Genomic DNA, 25,693 nt, shown 5'->3' with positions numbered 1-25,693 from the left:
CATCATTTACATTTGCAGATTAACCAGTTGCACACATTTACTTTTGTTGTAAAGTAGCATGCACCCTTGCAAGACGTTTTGTTTCTTGTTTAGCTGTCTGTCATTTTTTTTTTTTAAATATATTTTTATTGCAGGAATTAGCCAAAGTTACATGATAGATCAGCGACATAACTTCAATGGGAAAGAAAAACAACAGATCCCCCGTGAGGAAACACCTCCCATACACAGCCATTCAGCCCACAACCCAAGGGTCGGGCGGCGTCTGCGATAAGGTCGTATACGGGGATCTGGTAGATTGCTGGGGTTGATCCACATAAACGAGCGATCTTCATCTGCTTTTCTAAATCATCCTAAAACACCCCCAACACCCACTCAACCCAACGTCCCCCGAAAGAGCGGGGACTAACCACTCAGTGTGAAAGGACTCAGAATAATAGTAAAATAAAATGAAAGCGATCCACGCTCCCCTCTACCTCTATCTACCCCCCTCCCCACGCCCAGCCCCGCCATCAGTGTGGTGTGTGTGTAAGAAGAGCTTGTGGAAAGAAACCTTAATCAACTGCGTAGAAACCAGTGTTATGGACACCTATCGGGACTCAGGTTGTGTTGCGTCATCACTCTCGGAATTGCTGGAAGCGCTGTAATCTCGCAAGGCCTGCACTAAAGTCTCCCATTCCAATGCAACTTCTAGCGCCCTCTCATTCTGCTGTCGCCTCGCCAGCTGGTATCGCAGGGTGCTCTCCCCCGTGGCCCACTTCAGAAGTTCATTGTGCCATTTAGCGCCTGTTGGACCAACTCGTGCCTTCCAATGCCTGGTTATCTCTTTAGCTGTCTGTCATGCCCTCTGTTTAACCGCACAAGAGACCCCACCAACCCACATGCAGCTTTTTAATTCCTTAACTTTTATGGGCTGAAATGTGCTGGGCTGAGTGATTCCTGTACTGTAGAACCGCTGCCTTTCCTCAGAATTGTTCACTTTTATATTGATCTATCCTTTGAATCTCTGAATCTATTTTGGTGCCAATATGGCAAATCTACAGTGAAATCCTGCACACAAAATGCAGAGTCTGACACAATAAGCGTGGGAAAAGTCAGATCGACATTCTGATGACCAAGTAATAGGGCATGCATTTCTGGTATATATGCCATTGCATCATCCAGAACTTTAGTGTGGTTTGAAGCACTTTGAAGCCACCATCTCAAAAATTGCCTCTAATGCATCGCAAGCTGCAGAATATTTTATTTTAGTGCCGACCCCAGTCTGCGCAAAGCCCCCTTTGTAGAGCATACCCTTGTACTCCTATACGGGTAAAATGTTTTGAGTATTCTTTGTTTACTGTAAAAGAAAAATTACAATAGGGAGCACTACCAAAATAATCACTGGGGTGTTCTATTAATATCCATATTAAGAATAAAAAGACCGTTCAGTCACAACAAAGTCCACCCAGATGGGTCAAAAAATTCTCTCTTTCATCCATAAACACACAAGGAGCTGTAGAGGTGAGTCTTCCTGCTACTATAATTCCCCAAAAATTGCTGGACACACAACAATCTCTGCAGCAGGTGGTGTAACCATCTGCGATATTTCGAAATGCAGCCTCTTTGTAACCAATTATTTATTCTAGAACAGATTTACTGGAAAATATGTCCTTGTTGCCAATTTATTTGCAGCAGAGTACTTTTTTTGTTAAAATCTTTTTATGGACATTGTATGAATAACAAGCGGTCAACAAACACATCCCTCCTTTATCCAAGGATGGGGTCCACCATAGGCATCAGGCAAGTCAAGCACAATTGAAACTCCTAGACCTGGCATTGTTATTAGCACTCAGGACAATAACGATGAGATGGAAGTACCCTAGACCACCCGGGATACACCTATGGCAGGCAGAAGTGCTTAAGTGGGGGAGGGCGGAGGGGACAACACTTAGGAGGGAAGAAACACATGGTCTCCGGAAATTCCCCATATCCCAGGAATGGGAGGCTATGCTCATCACACTGGAAAGCGAGGACCTAACCCAGGCAGCGGGTACCTGACCAGGGAATTAGTCTCCCATCATAACCTACAACACCCCAAGATATAGCATACTCTAACGCCTACAATAGCCAGAAAAGTCCAATTCCCCTCTAGATGGTTGGAATTGTTAAACTGCCAGGGGACGGGAAGTTCAAGAAAGCAAGAGGGTGGGGGTGGTGGGTGCGAAAAGGAATGTTCGGACACTATTAATGTATATTCTCACGATGCTGATGCTAAGGAGCCTATGCGAAAGAATTGTGTGTTATTACTGTTATTGTCTCCTGTTAGTACCACTGTAACGAGATAAGGGGATATGCACGGGGTGAAAATACAAAACATCAGCTGGTGTGTTGATACTGGTAACTGTGATGTACAATCTTGAATACTGCAGCTGTGAATAAAGTTAAAAAAAATAAAAAATCAGGCAAGTTGTGGTTTCAGTGCAATAAGAATACATAGGTTCCGTTCCCATAATCCCCTTCAATTTTCCCAGACACTGCGAACGCCAGCTTGGATTCTGTAGTTCCCCCTTATCAGTGTCCCTCCCCCTCCAGAAAGGGGTTCTTACCTACTCCGCTGACCCCCAGGTGTCCCAGTACCACCTCTCCACCAAGGGTTTGGGTATAACGTACTAGGGTGTGACTCCTCACTGCAACAGTAGTGAAAGAGGCTCAAGGCTCTCCAGCGCAGCGGGAGAGTTTAAAATTCTTTTTTTTACAAAGTTTTATATAGCGCGAACTTGACCCGAATTGGGTATCAGAGTGCTTTACATAGCAACAATTGCATTACACGAGGACACATTCATTTTTTTGGGGGGGTTAGGCACACAGACATTAAGTGATTTGCCCAGAATCACAGGATGTTCAGCGTCATTGCCGAGACTCGAACCCATTTTCCCAGATTCGAGGTTGACCGCACTAGCTGTTAAGTCAACTCCTCTCCTCTCTGAATTGGACGGGCCACTACTGAGTCACTCATTAACTGGTTTCCATTTGATGTCAAACATGAGATGGGTGTCATTCATATCAAACGTTCTGTGGCCAATAGAGTCCCAAACTATAGTACCACTGGTCGAATACGAAGCACTCGGCCCTCCTACCAGTGATAGACTATCATCAGTTTTTCTGCTCTCAAGCCCAGGAATCTCATGTGCCATTTGTGATTCGTCATTGCTTTCAGAGTTGTGGGCCAGCAGCATCCCCTCTGGCATGAAAGGGATATGGTATGTTAGGACCTTATGCAAGATTTTGGAGACCTCCTCCCAGAAGGCACAGACTACTGTGCAGTGCCAACAAATATGGGGTGCATCTCCAAGGGTGCCGCACCCCCTCTAACATCAAGGTGTAGCGTTATGGTACATGTGGTGTAGTCTGTGGTAAGTGTACAGCAGTTAAAAAAAAATGTATATGTTGAGTGTCAAACTCTGCTTTTCAAGCTCTGCCCCTCGTGACTCCACGCCCTTTACTCTGCCACACCTTGGCCCCCAATTTATGGGTTTCCAGAGTAAATGTTTTCCAATTCCAGCTTTGTTCCCCATGATTATAATGAGGTCGTTGGTAATTCACACTTTAAGCTGAAGTCTGGCCTTTTTCAGTGAATCCGGAAGTGCTTCGATGAGGGGCTTCGTTGAAAGACTTGAAGCTGAAGAGCAGCATACGCACTTCAAGGCGCTTAGGAAAAAACGCACTACTGATTTCTCCGAATAAAAGGAGGAACTTCATTTTTGTCTAGTCTGAAGATACAAGCTCTCTATTTGATGATTTTTATTTATTTTTCCCACAGGCCTCGCTATTCGATCTTGGGTCAGATTCCTGAAACTACAATCTACAGAGACATAGCTGAATACCCTCAGGTGAAAGCGCACTTCAGTGTGGTCAATCGTAAAAACTTCTCAATATTTCTATGTTAAGTGTGGAGTTGTCACCGACTGCTGTGGAGCTGCTGTGGGAAGGCCATCTGAGGTGTGGTGGTGATCGTGGCACGGTACTGGTAACTAGGGAGAGGTGTTTGGATGTTGCTTACAGGAGCAACCTATTGGTATCATCCCATACAGAGTCTTAGCCCAGCAGTCGGCGTCAAAGTAATGCTCACTGATTGTTGTGAGAAAAGGTTAATGTTGGGGATGCCTAGATGGGTGTAGTACCGCAGGATAGATGCTACGGATTCCGGAAGACTGGTAGTTGTAGCGCGTTGGCCAACATTCAGGAGGCCCCTCCCTCGCTCAGGTGTAGAGGGTGAAAGCACCACTGGAAGTGTGATTCTGAAAACTACATTGGGCCCTTACTACTCCTGGATCTCTAGTCACAAGTAAGACTAGGTCCTTGCGTGCTCTTTACGGCTCATACTTCTTTTTACGATCTCGGTCCGGTCTATCTTAAGAAGCGATTCCAGTTTTATGCCTCTAGCAGGCAACTGCACTCTTCCAATATGCTGAGGGCAATCACCCCAAGATTCCGCCTTCAAAGGACAGGTAGCAGTTCCCTGGCCTATACCACTGCGGTTGCCTGGAACTCGCTCCCCTTTGACCTACGCAGCCTGCAGGATCCCAACCAATTTAGAAACAGACCAAAACTTTCCTCTTTAACTGACTGTTTTTACCCTTTTTCTGAGTCCTTTTCACTGCCTTTCCGCTCTATTGCTTGCGCCGGGACACTCTTTTGAGTAGCTGTGCGCGTTATAAACTTTATTAACATAACATAAGACTAGATCCTGGTTACCACAAGATCTGTTGAGTCTCCTTTGAGGATAGTTCGTGACTACCCAGTGGCCAACAGAATCCCCTGAAAGGGGGGGGGGGGGACACAGAGTACCCCTGTGTGAGAAAAGTCACCTGTAAAACTAGATCCTAAACTGTAGGGCTACACAAGGAGCTAAAGAATCACCTGTATGTCTCTATTGTAGCTACCCCAGAGTTACGAGAGTCACCTGCAAAACTAGACGCTGACTACTCCAGGAGCCACGGAGTTGCCTGTAAGTCTCAATCTTGGATATGATAAGGTCAAAAGAGTCAACGGAAAGACTTGGGGCCAGATGTAGGTAAATGGCATTTACCGATTCGTAAATACCGAATTTTACCGATTCGGTATTTACAAATCGGTAAATGCTACGTAGGTATTTTTACCGATTAATTTACCGAATCTGTAGAATTCGGTAATTACCGAATTGGTATTTACTGATTCGGTAATTGCCATTGATTCCTATGGGCCTTGAGGCCCATAGGAACCAATGGTAAATACCAATTCGGTAAAATTACCGAATTGACAAGGGGGACAGGGTGTCACTTTGACACCCTGTTGCACCCCTGATTCAGGCTTGTGTGCCATGTGACGCACATACATGCCCTTAGGGCATGTCTGTGTGCCACATGGCACAGGTGTACATGCACAGATGTGCATGTACACAGGAATTCGTTATTTACCATGCAATAGTATTACATGGTAAATAACGAATTCTTAGGGGCCTGTGGCACTGTTTGCAGTGCCACCTACATATAGATTTACCGATTCGGTAAATTAACCGAATCGGTATTTACAGAATCTGTAAATTTACCGAATCAGTGAATTTACCTATTCTGTAAAATTTAGGCCCCCTACATCTCAATCACCAAATACCGGTATTTGCAAAAGACATCCTCTGGTTAATTTTGGACGCAAGGATGCATTTCGCACTAAGAAAATAGCAGTTAATGCATGGTTACACTCCTCATATCATTCTGTGTGATCTCTCATAATTGTTTTTGCTATTTCACATTAACAATCTACAGCAATTTATATGAGTTTAATCCACCCTTAATGGAAATCTAGCATAGCGATATCTCATCCCTCATTTTTATTCCCTCTTTACCCAATTTCCACTTACTACTTCATTTCTTGTTTTTTTATTTATTTTTATTTTTTAGGCTAAAGAAATTCCCGGCGTTAAGATCTTCCGTTCCTCAGCCACCCTCCATTACGCTAATGCTGACCTTTACGCCGAGGCATTAAAGGCTAAGGTAAGAGAATATGGTTAGTAATGTTGTTTAATGTCATTTGGATAAGCCTCTCAGGCAAGCATTGGCCCCTCCACCCAATTAAAAGTGGCGCGACATGCTACCGCCAGGATGAGTTCATGCGTGCCTGCTTAGACCATAGTCCTGAAGAAGCCTATTGTGTGATAAAAACAGCATTCCAATGTATAGGAAAGGATTTCTTTAGAATAATGTGTGGGTCCGCATTTGTATGCCCACTTTTCTCGCCCAAAACAGACCCTAGCATTTGCAAAGCTAAATTATTACTGTTAACTCTCTGTGCTTGATAATCTGCTATCATACATGTATTTTCCTATAGGCACATTTCAAATAATCTTCCTTTTCTTTAACATATCATTTTTATTGGAAAAAACTTTTTGGGTGAACAATGTATTTCCATAGAGGTCACGGCTATACAAGCCTAAAAGGTTTACAATATCTGTCACCAAATTATGTGATACTAAAGTGCATTGCTGTTTTTATCCTTCTTCTCCCCCAAAAAGGATGTATGGCAATACAATGCATGCCTTTACCACACATGGTAAGCATAAAAACGTAAATTACTACCTATCCACCCCTAATCGCTAGAATGACCCTTTTCTACTACCTATCTGCAAACCCGAAAATTACCTATACCTTCCTTTACCACTAGTTATTGCCAAAACCCCACCCCTAAATCCTAAAATTACCCTTACCACCCTTCACCACTACTCAATTCTATACCCTAGATTTAACCTTACCATTATTTGTTTTTGTGTGTATATAATAATGTACAATATATACGCACACATATATTTTACCCAGTCTCAGAAACCACTGGCTAGTTCTAGTTAAGCCAGCTTTTCCTTAGGAAATGGGCTTATTGTGTTGTTAATAACTGTGGCACAGTTTTACAAATCTTCACGCAACTTTCCAAAAAGTGCTCTTTTTGGTCTAGTTTGTGCACAAAAAGTTTCAGGGACCACTGGTACTTATAACATATTTGATGACCCCTGGCCCCCATTTGTCTTATGGCAGGCCCTTGGTTGGTCAGTTCATAGTAATGCTTACCAAATCATCAGTTAATACCCAGTAGCCAATTACTGGAATGCTACTGGAATGCTACAGCAGTCATCTACAAACTTTATTTTCCCCTATTTTCTATTGTAAAATGTGCACCTATTATTAGCTACACAAACAATTGGTGCAACTAAGTATCCACAACAGAAAATACTTTTCTAGTACACTGCTATCCCAAGCTCCTAGTACAGCTTTTTGTATTTCATTATACACTTATAATGGTTAAGGACTTAGGGAATGTAATTACATTTTCTTTTTTCGATTGGTGAATGTGTCATATTCCACAGTTGCTAAAAAGTACTCTTACCATTGCTTAGAAGGACCACATACAGATGCAAGGAACACTTGGAAAGGTTGAACCGCAGCCATGTTTATAAGCTTCAAGCACTCAATATGTGGAGGACAGTGGTTTCCAACATAGGTTAACGCTTCTGTTGGAAGATTTATTTAACTCCGTCTACAAGGGAGCACTGGCTTCCCAATACTGTGAACTAAGTTAATTGCTGTGCCCATATGCCGGAATAGTAATCGTAATCATCCCTGGACCATGCTCTAGTGTGGCACAAGGTGCACCCTGTGATCATCATTTGCACAAGCACTTCCTGGTCAAGCGTGAAGATGTGTGAGGCCACCGCACAGTTCTCTTATGTCTCCCTAGACTCTTCCTTGGGCAGATGTGAGGAGAGGGCGCAGGAAGGTGCAGGAGAATCATGTCCAGCTTCTTGACAGGTACGGTGAACGCAAAGGCTTTTACTTGAGTCAAGCCACCTCTAACCTGTAGCTCTGAATATTGCTGCAAGGACAGCGTGGAACCAACCAGTTTTCTTCCCTATCAAAAGTACCAAAAGCACGCAAGACTCTACTCAGCACTTTTGACTAAGAGAGGGGACTGGGGATAGGATATGAGCGAAGGCACAGAAGAGACTTTGTCGGGTTGTAGCCACACAGCTCGTCTCCTTGAATGGCAGCTCTCTTGGGTGTTCTGCGCTGTCCCTCTAGTGATGGCTCTTTTGGGCCAAACAGACTCCAAGACTGCTGTTACTCGCTGCTAGTGCATATCAATTTCAGCTGCATGTATTTATTCTCTTTTACGTTGATTTCTCATTCCATGATAAAATTCTACAGAAACTGAAAAAATACCCAATAATCACCCTAGCAACAATTGCATTATACTGAGCACTTAATGTATCAATAGTGCTGTTCCTTTACCTTGCAAGAGCCATACGAATCGTAGTGAGACTGGTTTTGTTCGGATGTAATATACACAGCTGTTAAAGCTCCGCACCTTGAGGCACTAAACCGAAACCAGGGTTCATGCAGGACTTGTCAGTAACCCTGCAAAGGCCTAAGAGAAGGTTGTTACACCACAACTTGGTAGGAGAGGCAGAGTTCCAGGACATAGGTGCAAGGGGCAGTTTAAGAACCCAACAGTAGTTTCTCAAGCCAAACTAATCTAACTTTTCCTAGCTAATCGCTAACCTAAGGCCTCTGAGGACAGCACTGGAAGAGGTCGAAGAGTTGTAAGAACCAAAGGAGATTTTCCAATTAATGCTGCAGAGGAAGTTCCAAGATGTGCGACAAGCAGAAAACATCTGAGCAGGTGAGCTCCGCATCCAGCTTGAAGTCTGTCTCGCCTGCAGACCCAGGAGCATAGAAGAGCAGAGCTCAAGCAGCCGCATCTTCCTAACACAGAGGAAAGCCAATAAACTGGACATGCCCTGGGAGTGGCGTTTATTGACCCTGGGCTCCTTGAAACTTGCAATAGATCTCATATCCCAGGATCCTTGAATCCTGAAGTAGATTCTCAAATCCAACTGTAGCATGCCACTCAATTGGGGCATACTATCACAGCTTCTAGGGTGCCCACATGGGAATAATAAAAGGTTGAACTGGAGATAGTGGTTGGGGAAAGTCACATGTGGGCAGCACACTTTTGGTAGCCACAATTGTGGGCGGCAGTGAACTGAGTAATGGTTGGAATGGGCAGCAAGTAATGCCGAGGACAACTCCAACCTACTCCACTCTACACCACTACAACCTGCCCCACTCTAGTCTACGTCACTCCACTCTAAACTACGTGGAACTCAGCGAAGTATAACAAAAACTCTGCTGTGCTACGCGGAGCTCCGCGAGTAGCGGAATGCATTAGATAAATGCCGTTTGTGGTGATTTTCAGTGCCAGGTGCTTGTCCTAACTGTGCAATCATCACAAACTGCACCATGCACAGTGCAAGTGGGTGCTGCTTCCTTTCTGCCGCTCGAGTAGATTTTTACAAGAACGGCAGCTTTCTCAACACGAACTGACGGTTTCTCAACGTGAGCGGTCGCAAGCATACGCAACCACTTGCAATGAGAAATCTGACCGGCTGCGTTGAGAAATCTTGCCGGGATGTTGATTTTCCACGCTCGCCAACTTGATGTTGATGTTCGTAAACGAAGAAACATCTCGCCGGGAGGTGGATTTTCCCCGCTTGCGCTCGCCAAGATGACATTGACGAATGCGAGCTGGAAAAAAACTGTGCTACGTGTAGCAGGGTTTTTTGGAACTCCGCGAGCTTCACGTAACCGGGAGTGCGGAAAACTCTGCAAACTCCACAAGCGGAGTTCACTGCTCAGACTTACTCTAAACCAATCAACCCCACTCTACCCTGCCCCTATCTACCCCACTCTACTGTAAACCAATATACTCCACTACTTGCTACCCCAATCTATCCTACTCCGCGCAACTCTAAACCAACCTACCCCACTTCACACTACCCCAATGTACCTCACTTCACACTACCCCAATGTACCTCACTTCAATCTGCCCCACACCACTAACATTTAGCCTTGCTAAACAGCAGTTACACTGGTGTACAACATGGCTAAAACACATTGCAAAATTCAATAGCTCTCACATGGGCGCAACCTATTGGCTTTCCCAATGCTTATTTATGTTGGCATTTGTGTTCGTCGATATACACTAGTTCCTAAATCTAAAATTTCACACATTGGTGAAGTGATGAAATATTCTTTTTAATAAGAGCCCCAGCAATGTACAAGCACTTTCCTCTCTCTGGCCTAGCTTCAATTGACATTTACAATCATCAAAGAACCACGCTTCCAGAATTCCACTGACATATTGTTTAACACGTGTGAAGCAAAGGAACACAACACCACAGAATCCAGGACAAAATGAATAAAAATTGCCCCTTTTCTGCCATACGCCTAGAATCTTTGTAGAAAAAAGTATCCAGAAAAAAAAGTAATGACTATAGTAAGCTTATCCTAGCCTAAACAACAGGTAGGATCAGTGGTCATGGTCAAATTTCTTCAAATGAATTTCTCCTAAATTAATCCACAGAGGTCGGTATGCCACAGAAAAAAGGCCTCTGCCTGCCTTACGCTTGTAAAAAAAAATGCTGCAGCCAGCCTTATTTACAATATTCTAAAAATATAGACCACCACCCTACAATGCAAAAGCTTACCCTGGCTCCCAATAAACTTCAGAATCTCATTCAAAGCCATATGCCTCACCTATAAAATGCATGGAAGGCCCGCCCTCATATATGCAGGAAAAATACATTACCACCCCACTGCAAGTCATGCTCCTACCAAGATAATCTCTTTGTGATACCCAAAATGAAAGAGAAGAGGATACTCTCCTCTGTCGCTGATCCCAGTTTCTGCACTTCCCATTCATCCCACATACTCCACACACTCAGCGGAATGTCTGTTTGAAAAAAAAACCTCCTATTTTTACCACTTGCATCAGCCTCACATGCTATCTTTCCACGCTAAACCTTGCCACGTCACCCAGTCATGCAACTCCATTCTGTTAACAGCTCTGTTGTTCTCCCCACTCACTAGGATTTACAAGTATTGTTATGAATTGTGTTGTATGCGATACAAGTGTAAACAGCTAAATAACTCTCAAAAGGCCTGATCCAGCTGTAGCTTTCTGGCAGACACTTTCTTGGCCAGTATGGGGCATTAGAATGCCACTGTTTGCAGAGCCTATGCAGATTCTCAAGTGAAACAGTAAAGAGACACCTGGGGTTAAGTATTGAGCAATTTAAATGTGTGTGTCTGGTAGAGAGCAGGAGCATCCCAGATGAACTTCAGCTCAGCTTTATTTGTTGACAAACTTTGGTTATTCGTGGTTTCTCCATAGTAGAACATGGATGACTGTGGTTTACCTGTTGTTTTTAACATAGTTTGACCAGGACACGGTATTGCTTGTCAGGACAATTCCCCTTGATCTCCATTGAGTAGTGTTTATCTTTCAGTGACAGTGCAGGGAATTAACTGCACATGCATCAACGTCGCTACACAAATGTAAGGAGGATTGTGGCCTCATTTAGTACGTTGGGTAGCCTGCCTGCCCCACAATGTCTGTACGGATCCTGCCTTTGGACCTCTTTCTTTGTTGTAGACCATCCCTCCCCCAACCGGTAGTAGACCATCCACTATACTTGGAGATCCCCACTTCCCTGGCAGGAATCAAAGCCTTAAGGGCGTCTGCCAGTGTGATATGGCAGAAGACTTAAGTGCACCTGATTTTTCTGGCCTGCCTTGCATTTTTTTCACAAACTGAGTCCCAAAATAGCTCTGACACCTCTGTGCAGTGAAACACAAGTAGCCTGCCTGCCTTGACCCACAATGCCTGTCATGGCTGACGCAGGTAGGAGAAAACCTCTGATGATCCTCCCCGCCTCAGTAGGGTGGGATGAGCGTCACTGTGTCCTGATGGCCCTCCTTTGGAAGGCTTGAGCTTCTGATGGCAGAACCAGCTGAGGCCCTGCCATTAGAAACCCTGTTCTCCCAGTTTCAGTGAGGTGGGAAACCAAGAGTCTGCCACAGTGAGAACATGGCCAATATGTGGCTGTGCCCAACTCCATCCAACTCAGAATGAGGACCTTGGGCTTCACCTTTAGGCGACTTCGCCCATAGTAGGACAAGTTGAGAGATTATAGGGAGCTCAAACTGTCTTGATTTGATCTCTTTCTTATCCTCAGTGTGAATTTTGTGTTGACGAACTGATCGAGCAGAAGAAGAAAGCTATAAAGAAACTGAAGAAGGATCAAGAGACAGCAGAAAAACAAGCTAAAAAAGAGCAGAACAAGAAAGAGAAGGAGCGCAGGCTGACAAAGGTGAGTGCTGCTGGTGCCGGACATTCTGAGGCCTGCGGAAAGTTTGGCATTGTAGGTTTTCATTGGCCTTATAAGCCAAGCACAGAGAGATGATTGTGTGCCATAGATTAAACCATACTTTTACCGGTGTCCATAACACTTGGTAATAGTGGCGCTCTTACATATTACTATGTAATTTGCCAGTACATTGACCTACAACCACAAGGAACCTCACCATCATGGAAGCAGTTACTCCATCACTAGCCCTAGCTGCCACCCTCTTTGCCATCCTCTCTGCAGGTCATGGTATTTGCATCATTGTGATGGTGTCTTTGTCGTGATACACTGATGTTCTGGAGTTTTGCTGAAGTGATGTTAGCGTATTGGCAAGCTCCTCCACTTGACTTGGAATGCAGTGCGCACCTTCTGGTGGCTAGATTTGTACTCCCAAACCACCAACACACTACTCGTTGGTATCAACAGTCCATAAGAAGCAAACATTGCATCACAAGCCAGTGTCCGCCTCCTTACTTTTATTTTATCTTGTAAAATGTAGGACAGACCTGAGTCGCCTTTACAGCTGCTTGATGGAGAGCAATGTTCAATAATTAGATGTTTCAGTTTCACGGCCTCATGAGTAGTAGTTTTGGGACTGGGTGTGGGATGGATGGCGGCATTTAGCACTGCCATGAGGCCTCATTGATACCCTGCACTAGGAGGTCAGACTTGCATCGCCTTTAGAGCGGTTTCACTGAGAGCAATGTTCAATAACTAGATGTTCCTGGTTGAAGACCTCGTGAGTAGGAGTTTTGAGACTGAGTGTGGGGTGGATAACAGCATGCAGCCTTCAGTGAGGCCTCAAGACTACTCTGCGCTAGTTGATCACCTTTAAGTCTGAGAAGAATATTTGCCTGTACTGCCTTTTATCTCCCACAGGGGTTTGGTAGAAAGACGAGGGCTCTATTGTCCAGTCTTGATTCTGGCTTTGTGGCTTCTCACTACGTGTGGCAGAGCGCCAGAGGCCAAGGAAGCAGATGGACCCGCCATCATGGCTTGTGCACCAGGGTATCCTTGAAGTCCACTAGGCAATGGTCTCGACTGCCTAATTGCACAGCAGCAGGTTGTGTTTTGAAGGGTTTGATGTGGTCATGAGACTATGGCCGGTCCGGTAGGCAGGCTGACATTGTAGCGTCTTGGGGAGAAGTTTGAGTGTACATGGAATATCTCCCCGGGCAGCAGGATAACTTGTGCTTGGTCAATTGAAGACAGTGAATGAGACTGGCCACTTGGGATTCAAAGAAACAATGTTAAATTATTTACTCTTTTTTTTTTAATTATTACTATTGACTCTCCTGGTGAACATTTGAAAGAACTAAAAGCGGGGGGACTTGCGGGCGGACTGGGCAAACTGCAGTTGATATAAAGGAGTGAGACCCATTATGAATGAGAAGGACCAAGGAGTAAGGATGGCCATGGGATGAAAGACGGGAGCAAGAATCGAGACAGAAGGGAAAGGGGGCAGAGGTAAAAAGCGGAACAAGGTGAGGACCAAGGCAAACGAGGGAGATGATGGAGTGTGCCACAAGGCAGATGAGAGCCCGAGCTGTCCGCAAGAGGAAACCTGCACAGTTCTTGAGTTATTTCTTAAGAAAATGAGGCAAGGTTTGAAAAGTATCCATAGAAAAGGTCTGAGTGCTACTTCAAGCTAGAAGACCAGTACATACCTTCACATGTCTGATATTCCTACACTCAGACCCAGAAGGATCAATTTCTGGGGTCACATGCGTAGTTAAGGGGAGGGTGGGAAAAATGTGTGCTCTATAGGAATTCATTTGTGCTACGCAGACAAATGATGGACGGAATTCTGAATGAATCATACATTCACCCTCAGTCAAGAGATCTGGGTTAAATCCTTTGTTCTTTTGCTAACCATGCCACCCCATTTTAGACCAAGCCATATGCAAATCAGTATTGACCCTGTACCTCATGGGAACAGTCCAGACCGAATTGCCAAGCCAGGTCCTCCCTAGACCGGAAACAAGCATCCTCGGACCGGTTTCTGGGTATTACCCTTCATCAGGCCCAGATCGCTGTACTGGGGTGAATGTATGACATTGTTCTGCATTCTGTCTATCAATTGTTCTTTTTGCATTTATCACTCCGAGTGAGACGGTTATGCCCAGAGGTGGGTCCTGTGCCCTCCATGCCACTGGAGTCAAGCTATCCTGGCTGATGATGGGTGAAACCCTGAAACTGGTCCTAGGATGCTTGTTTCGAGTCCAGGGACGACCTGGCCTGGCAGTTCGGGCTAAACTGTTCCCATGAGGCACAGGGTCAGACTGATTTACATATGGCCATGTTTGAACTGAGGTGGTGTGGAGTGCAAAAAAACGATGGATTTAGGCCCAGATGTCTGTACTGGGGTGAATGTATGCCATTGTTCTGCATTCTGTCCATCAATTGTTCTTTTTGCAACTATGGGAATTCTTGGCAGAAACATAAATTCCATAATTGACGCAGTCCTGTGGGTTTAGGGTGTCCGCGGCTGATAAACTTGAGAATAGGGAAAGTGAGGAAGATTGCAAACATCTGAAGCAGAATTAAAAATGTTGTAACTTCTGACATTTTGTCACAGATAGCAACCATGAGGCATGGGGATATATATATATGTATATGTTCTACAGCTGCACCTTCCAAGAAATCCCCCTAATTGGCTGCCTTGGGGATAACGCCCAAAATAGGACTTTATCTGTCATTTCTCAGAAAAAAAAGAATTTCATGCAGTCCACCTCTAAGCCACACCTGTGGTCTCTGGGGTGAGTACACCAGACAATGTTTTCACTGGGTTTAAAGAGTCCACAGGCAGGAAACAGGGCAGTTTAAGCTGAAATGCCATTTTTGAAACATTAAGGAAAAATAAAATGTGAGTACATTAACAAATGTATGCCAACTAACAAGATTTTTGAGAGCAATGGTAAATTGGTTTTAAAAGATAGAGAAACTTTTAAATTCTTTAATGTTTTAAAACACAGTGCATAAACATTACTACTGCGGTAGCATGCCTTTGTGTGTATGTGTAAAAAAGTGCATAGGAGTTGCATTTGAATGTAAATTAATTGTATATAAATGTAAACCTACAAGTGTCACTTTGAAGTACTGGTGTACTTTGTATTGTTTGCACACTTCTGGGAGTTATTTCGTATGCAGGTTGTTTAAAGGCTCGTGTTGCATGGTGGATATTACGTAATGTTGAGTAAGTCATGTGCACAGAAAAAGCAGTTCTGTAATACTTGTGCATTGCAAAACCAATGTCGCATTTACTGGTATATGTTGCCTTCAACATTCTCCGAGTTGTTCACATTGAGTCCGTGCATACCCACCTCAGATGAATGCCAGTAATCAGTTTTCATAGATCGATAAATGTCCTTTAGGTGTTCTTGAATCAGGAATGTCAATTGCCTATTGAGTTGGGTTTGCCTCCTTAAAGTCAACAGAGCGATTGAGTGGACCTGGAATGTGACTCCATTAAAGTCATTAGGAAGGTTGAGTGGATCTGGAATGTGACTCCATTAAAGTCATTAGGAAGATTGAGTGGATCTGGAATGTGACTCCATTAAAGTCTTTAGGAAGGTTGAGTGGACCTGGAATGTGACTCCATTAAAGTCATTAGGAAGATTGAGTGGATCTGGAATGTGACTCCATTAAAGTCATTAGGAAGGTTGAGTGGATCTGGAATGTGACTCCATTAAAGTCTTTAGGAAGGTTGAGTGGACCTGGAATGTGACTCCATTAAAGTCATTAGGAAGGTTGAGTGGATCTGGAATGTGACTCCATTAAAGTCATTAGGAAGGTTGAGTGGACCTGGAATGTGACTCCATTAAAGTCATTAGGAAGGTTGAGTGGATGTGGAATGTGACTCCAGTAAAGTCATTAGGAAGGTTGAGTGGATCTGGAATGTGAGTCCATTAAAGTCATTTGGGAGATTAATGGAGTCACATTGATAGAGCGCGCGGGTCACCCGGCTCACTAGATTACCAAATTTTCCACGCACTGGGCCCTGGCGTGCATACGATGACAGTGTTTTGCAATGAACCGGGTGAAAACCTCTGCCACGCTCTATGAGTAATCGAGTGGGTGACTCTTACACCACTTACTATTCATGTACCTGACTTACCACAGGCACATTTACTCCTGACAGACCAGGAGCTAGCAGTGGATAGGTGATAAGGGTTTCCTATAAGGGAGAAAATTCTACTTTACACATTTAATACCTTTAATCTCACTTTAATGTATAATGACCACAGACACCTTGATGGTTTTAAGGGTTTTATATAGTATAAGTTTAGAACGAAAATGCCATTACAAGGAGGCAAATGCAAAGCAATACATCAATGATTAGTATCAGAACAAGGATATAGCTATGGATTAAAGTGAGTATCATAGAGTAAAAGGGGACACTATAGGGCATGAATCACAATAAACATATTAACTAATATGGTTTAAAACTAGGGCAAGGACGTGAGAAAGACCTTATGTGTGGCCTAATACCTTTATACTAATTCCTAAACCTTATGCTTTCTTTACTAACTTCACGGCAACCATACTAAGGGAAAGGGAATAAGTGGAACAATCTAGATAAACAGTCGGGTTCAACAATGTCCTAAAGGAAGGGTAAGAAGTGGAACATTTACTAATAATCAATTGCATGAAATTACATTCTAAAGAGATATGGAGAATATCACAGGCAAGATTGCTTTAATCAGAGGAGGAAAAGTTTGAGGGTATAGTATAGACAGACACCTATACCAATATTTACCTAAGTGAGAATGAGGACTAACCCTGGCCACGGGTCAGTTGGGAAAGAACGGGACAAGGACCCTCAAGGATTCAGGAATACCAGAAGGTGAGCAGGTACAGCTCATGGACAGTCAGGACAGGATACCCCTCAGGTCTGGGTCAGGACTGGGTTCACCAAGGCACGACCAACCCCTCACAGGTTCGGATGTAACGCCAGCGTTACCCCCTCTTCTGCACGGAATCCGCCAATAACCCCGATTGGGTTTTCGAATCTCCCAGCAAAGTGCTTCGCTTAGCACTTAGGACTAATTTCCACCCCTTGGAGTTTGTGGAAAGTTTCAGGCAGAATGCTCCGCAGCACTCTGTATCAGGCACCTATAGAGTTCGTAGGGTCAGTGACAGGTCTGCTACTCGGACAAGTCGGACAATTTCTCTAAGCTAAGCTAGACTATATATACAGTTTTAAGTCCCCAAGACCACCCATAAATGTTGCAAAATGACAAAGCCCCATCTTCTGATTGGTCAAGGGAGGTGGTTAGATCATAGGTACCACCTATACTTCACGTGACATTACCCTCCCCCTAACACCTGGGTTCCCAGGCCTACGTGTGGGAAAGTACAAAAGTGAAGAAAAGGTTTGCAACATTGTTGCACATTCAGAATAAAAATAGCAGGTCTTCAAGGGCGAAGGTGCGTCAGGAAAGGACAGTCCCCTTTTCAATGGCCAACTGGCCAGGTTCCATTGCTGCACGTCCCAGATCTTAGGTCACGTGATGAGGGATACGTCAGCTTCAATATGGTCCTGGTCACTAAGTCCAGGCCCTCATTTACGCGGTACATGAAAAGTAAGCGAAAACAAATTAATAACACAGAATAAAATGAATACACTGTACACCATGACCAACTACTCTTAATCCCTTATTTTATAATACTTATTGCATTAAGAGTTAGTGCAGAAAAGATGCATATACAAAAGCGGCTTAAGATAGCATGAAGCATGATTAGTGACAAGCGGCCATTTTAACACCACTGCGCATGAGCGAACTTTTCCCTCCAGATTGCGAGTGCGTCACATCACATGGGTATGACCGACGCATGCGCAGACTGGATTTCTGCAAAGCGGCCATTTTATTAATGTGCAAGCTTGATTATGATGAAAAACACATAGGCAAGCCTCCTAGGGACACCCGTGTGTTGGGGAAATACAAATAAAATGACAAACAATCGGAGTTAGTACAGTTATGATTCAGGCGAGGTTCATGAAGGGAGCAAGTCGTGTTACGTGCGAATCCTTGCTCCATCAATCCCCTCTTTGATGATATTTACTATCATCACTACACATGAAAACAGATGCCAACTTCATTCATCCAATTCATCCATCTCAATCTCGACGAACTTATTGTTGAGCTTTCTCTCCGCCTCTCTGTGTGTATGATTGTTCTTTATTTTCTTATATATCTGGTTTCTTAATTCTTCTAATTCTAATTCTTCAGCCTTTCGCTTTCCTCTTTTATTCACTATATATTTTCTGCATTTCTGGCATTTGCAACAGATGAATATGATCAGAACAATCAAACCTATTCCAGCTATTGGCATCAGTATTTTCCATATAAGATTTTTACCTAAGTTAGAGAACCAACTACCTACAGAGGAGAGACCATCAGTCAGTCTCTTCCAGGCACTGTCAACCTCTAATGGTTTGAGTTCTTTTTCCAAATTAGTAATGTTTCTTATATATTTCTTAATTTCGACACTTTTATCAGGAATGTAAGTGCAACAATGTTGTGCCCTCAGCATCCTGCAGACTCCGCCCTCTTTTGCCAATAAGGTATCAAGAGCAAGGCGATTCTGTAAAACCATTGATCTGATCGCAACCATTTCGGTATTGATCATCAGAAATCCAGCAGCAGTGTCAGTTGATAACCGATCCACTACTGTAGATAATTTGCAGATTCTATGAGTATTCAGAACTACCCCCATTCCAGGTATCAGTGCACTAAAAATATCACCTACAATTTCTCCTACACTTTCACGTTTTCTACGCACTAAGCCATTAGTAATTTCATTGCTTCCAGCTGCATTGTTCACATGGTATATTTTCGGAAAGACAATGCCAAAGTAGCAGCTTCCATACCAGTGATCCGGCAATTTGAAATACGCCTTGTTTCCACATATATAATAAATTCCTGGAAACACAGGTTCTGACCCATTTTTGAAACCCCAACCTCCAATTACCTTGCAATTGTGTTCACACTCGCTGGAACCAATGAATACATTGTTATAATAACTAGTCTTTTCTCTATGAAGACAGAGTTTCCCTTTCCGTTCAAAATCCAGCAACAGAGCAGGAGTAACTTCGCTTTGTGAGGTGTTATCCATGTTTTCTGCCCATCTAGGTGTTCTGTCCTTCTCGTCATTTGCCTTTTTCTGAAACTTTTCCCTTCTCTTCTCTGCCATCTTCAAGAACATTTTCTCTTGTGCATGTAAAGAACAAGTCAAGTTGTCTCTACGAGCTTCATTCAGATCTATGTCACCTATCGTCAGGAAGTATTCTCCCATGTAGCGAGTCACTCCACCAAGTGTATGTACAAGGTTCAGATTCCCTCTAATAGGAAGTTCTGAAAAGATAACGTCAGTGTTTGAGAAATAATACTGTAAAGTGCTTCTATAGAATAAGCTTGCTAATATACTACAGGAAATTCCATAGGTCAGGGGTAAATGGTGGTATGTCACGCCTTCAGCTACTGAAGTAGGTAGCATCATGCAGACATAGCAATCTTCTATTTCCATAGCTTCTACATAGTGCACTAAAAGATTAGCGAAAACATTTAAGTGTGTCCTGTTCTTCATTTAGTGATAATGTAGTTCACCCTCATCTGATGCTTCTAAGTCAGGTCGTGTATGTCTCAGACTCATTGCATTGTCACGTCTTTCTACTCTTCGTGGTGTTTCTTCAGTATGTACAACTTCTGCGTCTTGTGTCGTCAAGTCTGTAGGATATATATTAGGGTCTTTGCTTATCATAAAAGGTATAAACACTGTTAATCCTATCCATATCACTATCATTATTACTATATTACAGATGCATATTTTACAGCATGTTTTGCAACCCCTAAATCTGGATCTTCCAGAGACATTTGAATCAGACATCTTATCTTACAGGTGGCTTTTCCAACCCCTCTTTGTTTCTTTTCAGCAGAGGTTTTACTTCGCTTCACCTCAAGGAGGGTCTTCGTCAGAACTCCGATCAGCAATGGACCCTTCGTCGCTTTTGCCACAGGCTTCGGGCTCATCAATTTCTTCCAACACCAGATAAGTCCATTCAGGGCTCCAATACAGTTTGTTCTGTTTCTTTACTCTGCCGCCCTTTCGGATGGACTTTCCTCGGGCTTCTTTTCTTTCACTTTCAGCCCTTTTTCGGTCTTTCAGTTTTTCTTCGACTGTTTTTATTCTTATTCTTAGTCTTTTTACATATCGGGGTTCATCCTTCTTTTCGATCCTATTTGTAGTCGAGGAAACTTGCTCTTCCTCGTGAACTCTTTTGCTTTTTCTTCTTTGTCGCACTATTGCTTCAGCAGTGTCTTTTTCCCTTCCTGTCTGACTAGTTCCAGGTCTTTCATCTATTTCTTCTGCCTGGTCCTTAAGCTGACCTAGTTCAGGTTTAGACTGTATTTGATCTTCGTTTGTGAGTGATTCACTAGGCTCTTCTTCCTGAACACGTTCATCTATTTCTAACTGGCCTAGTTCATGCTCTTCGATCTCTTGATTTTCTTCCGCATGAACTTCCGCTTTGACTACTATCTGTCCCTTTCCAGCCTCCTCTGTCTGAGAAGGAGTGTCGATGACTTGATCTGTCCCTACTTGGCCTATTCCCTGATCAGATTTGATGATGGCTTTGATGATCTGACCTTCTCCTTCCTGTTCTGACTCACCTGCGCTGTCCCACTCACTACCTAGGTAAGAGTATTTTCTGGTTCTTATAGGATCAAGAACCTGGTCATCAGCAGGAAACCATTCAACTTCTTGACTTGTGCCTGGTAGTTCGATGTCAGCGGGATCCGGACCCTCTTCTGGAGTCTCCTCAGCTGGACTACCTTCGGCTTCAGTCGCGTTTTCTCCAGTCACCTTCTTCGTGTGACTTGCATGGATCCACTTTGGTACACCAGCACACTTCACAGCAGTTGTGGTGACAAGGATCACTTGTCGAGGCTTGCCCCACTTCGGTCCAAGGCAACTCTTCCGGGTATGTTTCTTTAACACTACCCAATCACCAGGTCTCAGATTGTGTGCTGGAGTTGTAGGCCATTCGACAGCAGTCTCTCCAATCTGGTGAGAGATAGAACGCACTTGGTCACCCAACTGCCTGCAGTATTCTAGCACCATATCATCAGAAATACTTAGCAGTTTGTGTCCAGGTACCCATGCCTGTCGCATCATTCTTCCCATCAGTACTTCATGGGGGCTCAGGCCTGTCTTTCTGTTTGGAATACTTCTCAAGCTCATCAGCACCATGGGCAAAGCTTCTATCCAATTCATTTTTGTGGAGTCACACAGTTTTGCCAGCCTGGACTTGAGAGTGCCGTTTATCTGCTCGACTATCCCAGAAGCCTCTGGATGATAGGCACAGTGCAGCCTTTGCTCCATTTTGAATGCTTTGCAGAGTTCTTTTAGGACTTCGTTTGAAAAATGTCCACCTTGGTCTGTTTCAATTGTCTCAGGAATTCCAAAGCGGGGTATCAGTTCCCTAAGTAATAATTTAGCTACAGTCAGGGCATCATTCTTCTTTGCTGGGTAAGCCTCCACCCACCGGGAAAACAAGCAAACTATGACTAGGACATATTGATATCCCTTGCACAGGGGCAGTTGTATGAAGTCTGCCTGCATCCTAATGAAGGGACCTTCTGCTCTCCCAATGGTACTTTGTTCCACTACTGTCTTCTTTCCTGCATTGAACTGTTGACACACTAAACACCTCTGGCAAAGTTTGTCTGCTGTGCTCCTGAATTTTGGACTGTAGAACACCTTTTCAAACATTCGGCACATGGCATCCCTCCCAATATGTGTTGGTTCATGTATTATCCGTGCCATTGCGGTAACCAGTCGTTCGGGGAGTACAGGCCTACCAGTTACATGGACCACTACACCATCCCCTTTCCTGGGTTGACATTCATCCTGCCTCCACATGTCCCTTTCTTTCTTGTCTGTTGTCTGCTGTAGTTCTCTCAATTCATCCCATGTTCCCAACCTTTCAAACAACATCAGTTGGCAGCTGCTTTCACCTCCCCATAATTTAATTAGGAGAGACATTTTATGTCGGGCGCAGTACTGGGCAATTTGGTCAGCATATCTGTTTCCGGCTGTCACCTCGTCATTTCCAGATCGGTGAGCCGCACACTTGACCACAGCCAATTCTTTGGGCAATTGGATGGCTTCTAGTAAGTTTTGTACTGGTTTCCCATTCCGGATGGGAGAACCTGAGGAAGTCATGAATTCTCTTTGCAACCATAGCTGGCCGAAGTCATGAACAACCCCGTAACAGTACTGACTGTCAGTATAAACAGTTACTCTTTTGTTTTTCCCAATTTTACAAGCTCTTGTTAGAGCAATGAGCTCCGCTACTTGAGCAGATTTAACTTCGAAAAGATAAGAAGCTTCCAGGGTCTTTTCCAAAGTGACTACAGCATAGGCAGCACTCAAACCTCCATTCTCATGTCTCAAGCATGAACCATCCACAAACATTTTGAGGTCTTCATCAACCAAGGCCACTTCTTTGATATCAGGACGGGGTTTTGTGCTAAATTCAGTCAAGTCTATGCAGTTATGCTCAATTTCATCTCCTGCCTCTACATCAATGGGAAGGGGCAATAGAGTGGCAGGGTTTAGAATGTTGCATCGGGAAATTATTACATTTTCTGCACCAATGAGAATCCTCTCATACTTAGTCAGCCGACTAGGGGTGAGATACTGTGTCTTGGTTCGGGTGAGCAAGATCACAACTGAATGTGGAACAAATACAATGACAGGATGTCCCATCACAATGTTCTCACTCTGCTCTAGACTTGTACAGGTAGCAGCTACTGCTTTCAGGCATCCCGGTAATCCAGCAGCCACTGGATCTAGTGTGGCCGAAAAGTAGGCCACAGGACGTCTAATCAGACCATGTTCCTGGGTTAAGACCGAGAGCGCACAATTGTCTCTTGTGTCACAGAACAGTTCAAAGTTCTTAGTGTAGTCAGGCATTCCTAAGGCTGGAGCTGTGCACAGACAATTTCGCAATTTTACCCAAGCAGTCATGCATTCATCATTCCAACAAACTGGGTCTTCTGCTCCTTTCTTTGTCATGTTAATCAAGGGTTTAGCTATAGCCGCGAAACCCACGATCCACTGTCTGCAGTACCCAACAACTCCTAGGAACATTCTTACTTCTTTCTGGGTTACTGGTAGTGACATTTCTCGAATGATCCTGATCCTTTCTGAAGTGACCTTTCGGATCCCTTTCTCTATCTGGTGCCCCAGATATTTTACTGAGGTTTTGCAGAACTGTAGCTTGTCTGGTGAAACCTTATGTCCTCCTTTTCCTAGGTGATTCAGCAAGGCAATGGTATCAGTGACACAGTCGTCTTGACTTCTAGATGCTACCAGGAGGTCATCTATGTACTGCACCAGGACAGACTCTTTTGGAAGAACTAGAGATTCAAGGCATTTCTTTAGAATCTGGTTGAAAATCGATGGACTTTCGGTGTACCCCTGGGGGACACGATTCCAGACATAGACCTGGCTGTTGAATTCAAAACTGAAAAGGAATTTGCTTTCTGGATGCAATGGGATGGAAAAGAAGGCATGGCACAGGTCAATGACAGTGAACCATTCCGCATCCCAAGGAATTTGATACAGTATTACTGCAGGGTTTGGTACTATGGGACAGCAAGGTACTACAATTTGGTTTACCTTGCGCAGGTCCTGCACTACCCTGTACTTTCCGCTAGGCTTCTTAATTCCAAGTATGGGCGAATTACAGGGACTGCTCATCACTTCCTGAATGATGTTTGCTTTGAGCAATCTGTTTAATTCCTTTGCGACTCCTTCTTTCACTTCTGCACTCATTTTATACTGTTTGGTATTTGGGTATACCGCATTTGCTTTTATAGCTATTTTTACTGGGTCTACATTTGCCATTAAGCCTACATCCTTTCCAGTAAAATCCCAAACTTCAGGTATTACGCTCGATTGCAGTTCTTCAGGTAGACTTTCAATGGACATGGGCTTAATATTTGTGTCGGGCCTCAGTAACATTAATTTATACAGGCCATCTTCATCTGGGGTCTGAATTTCAACACCATTTGGTGAGCAAAAGATGGTGCAACGCATTTTGCACAACAAATCTCGTCCTAATAGGTTTAGAGGACTGGAATCACAGACCACAAATCTGTGCATTTCCTTGAAATTCCCTATGGAAATTTCCATAGGCTCAGTTACCGGAGTACTGATTATCTGATTTGAAACTCCCACTACTTGGATAGCTTCTCCCGAGAGGGGTAGGTTAGGAATGTCCACTGTTCTCACAGTGGAACGGGTAGCACCAGTGTCCAACAGAAAGGTGACATCTGTCCCTTCAACCTTTCCTTCAATGTATGGTCCAGTCTGGTCTACCGGTAAGGAAGCGCCAAGCACGCACTCCTTGTCCTCCCCTCTCAGGCCCCGTCAGTATTGATCATCACAGAAAAAAGTATCATTTAACAGGTACTGAGGAATGGGTGCATTTCTTTCATTCTCTCTTTCCCACACTTCGACCCTTTCATTCTCTTGACCCTGATTCCTATAATTCTGTCTAGGAGCGCGTGGCACTGGGGGTTGATTTACCTGCTGTTGGGTCTTTCGGATCCCCTCTTTCTGCACCTGTGGATTTAAACCATTTACGGGGGCATTACCAGCCTGCAAGTGCGGACATTTATCTCTCCAATGCCCCATCTGACCACATCCGTGACAGGGGAATTTTTCCATAGCATCTTCTCTACTCATTTTTACCCGGGGCCTGCCTCCACCCCCAGTATTCGGATTTGTAGCATTATTACTGTTAGTCATTTTTCTTAACTGTTTTTCTTGTTGTTCAGCTAATTTTACCTGAGCCCACATTACTTTCTCTTTTAGGGCTTTCTTTTTGTTCTCGATCTCATCTTCGCAGTATTTGGCATATTTGAGAACATCATCAATGGGTTTCCCTTGCCAACTGATTTTGTTATCTCTAATCCACTGGGATATTTCAGGTCTTAATCCCAACACGAATCGATAACTGAAATGGGTCATATCCTTCATGTCCACATTATCGATTCCACTGTAAGTTTTGAACACCTGTAGTAACCTTTCATAAAAGGAGTGAACTGATTCATCACGCTCTTGGGTAGTTCTATCTATACGGGTCCAATCAGTCTCTTTTGCAGGTACCTTTTTCTTTAGGTATTGTATGACTTGATCATACTTTCTCATTACTTCAGGTGAGGGAGCGCCTGTTCTATCGTCTCTTGCATATTCCTCATTGGGCCAATCAATTTCAGTTTTGCATTCGGTCCACAAATCTACAGGTACTACAATGTCGAAAAACCCATCCAGGTCTTTCAGGAGACATTTCTGAACCTTTATGAAGCGTTCAACCTGTCGGTACCATTCAACCGGCTTCTCCCTCAATTTAGGGAAGTCATTGGTAAA

The 25,693-nt window shown here is 43.9% G+C and overlaps 1 protein-coding gene across 2 annotated transcripts in view; it reads left to right on the top strand.

The window, feature by feature from the left end:
• Positions 1 to 25,693, top strand: part of LOC147693064 (solute carrier family 26 member 6-like) — a 222,609-nt gene that overhangs the window by 133,984 nt on the left and 62,932 nt on the right. For both annotated transcript variants that reach the window (XM_086939311.1, XM_086939312.1), the window contains exons 14-16: positions 3,800 to 3,869; positions 5,916 to 6,008; positions 12,080 to 12,214. In XM_086939311.1, the coding sequence (XP_086795437.1) occupies positions 3,800 to 3,869; positions 5,916 to 6,008; positions 12,080 to 12,214 (298 nt within the window). The remainder of the gene's footprint in view (positions 1 to 3,799; positions 3,870 to 5,915; positions 6,009 to 12,079; positions 12,215 to 25,693) is intronic.

This window comes from Lissotriton vulgaris, chromosome 9 (assembly GCF_964263255.1).
Source record: "Lissotriton vulgaris chromosome 9, aLisVul1.2, whole genome shotgun sequence".
Classification (NCBI taxonomy): Eukaryota; Metazoa; Chordata; class Amphibia; order Caudata; family Salamandridae; genus Lissotriton; species Lissotriton vulgaris.
This window is presented reverse-complemented; position numbering and strand designations above follow the sequence as displayed.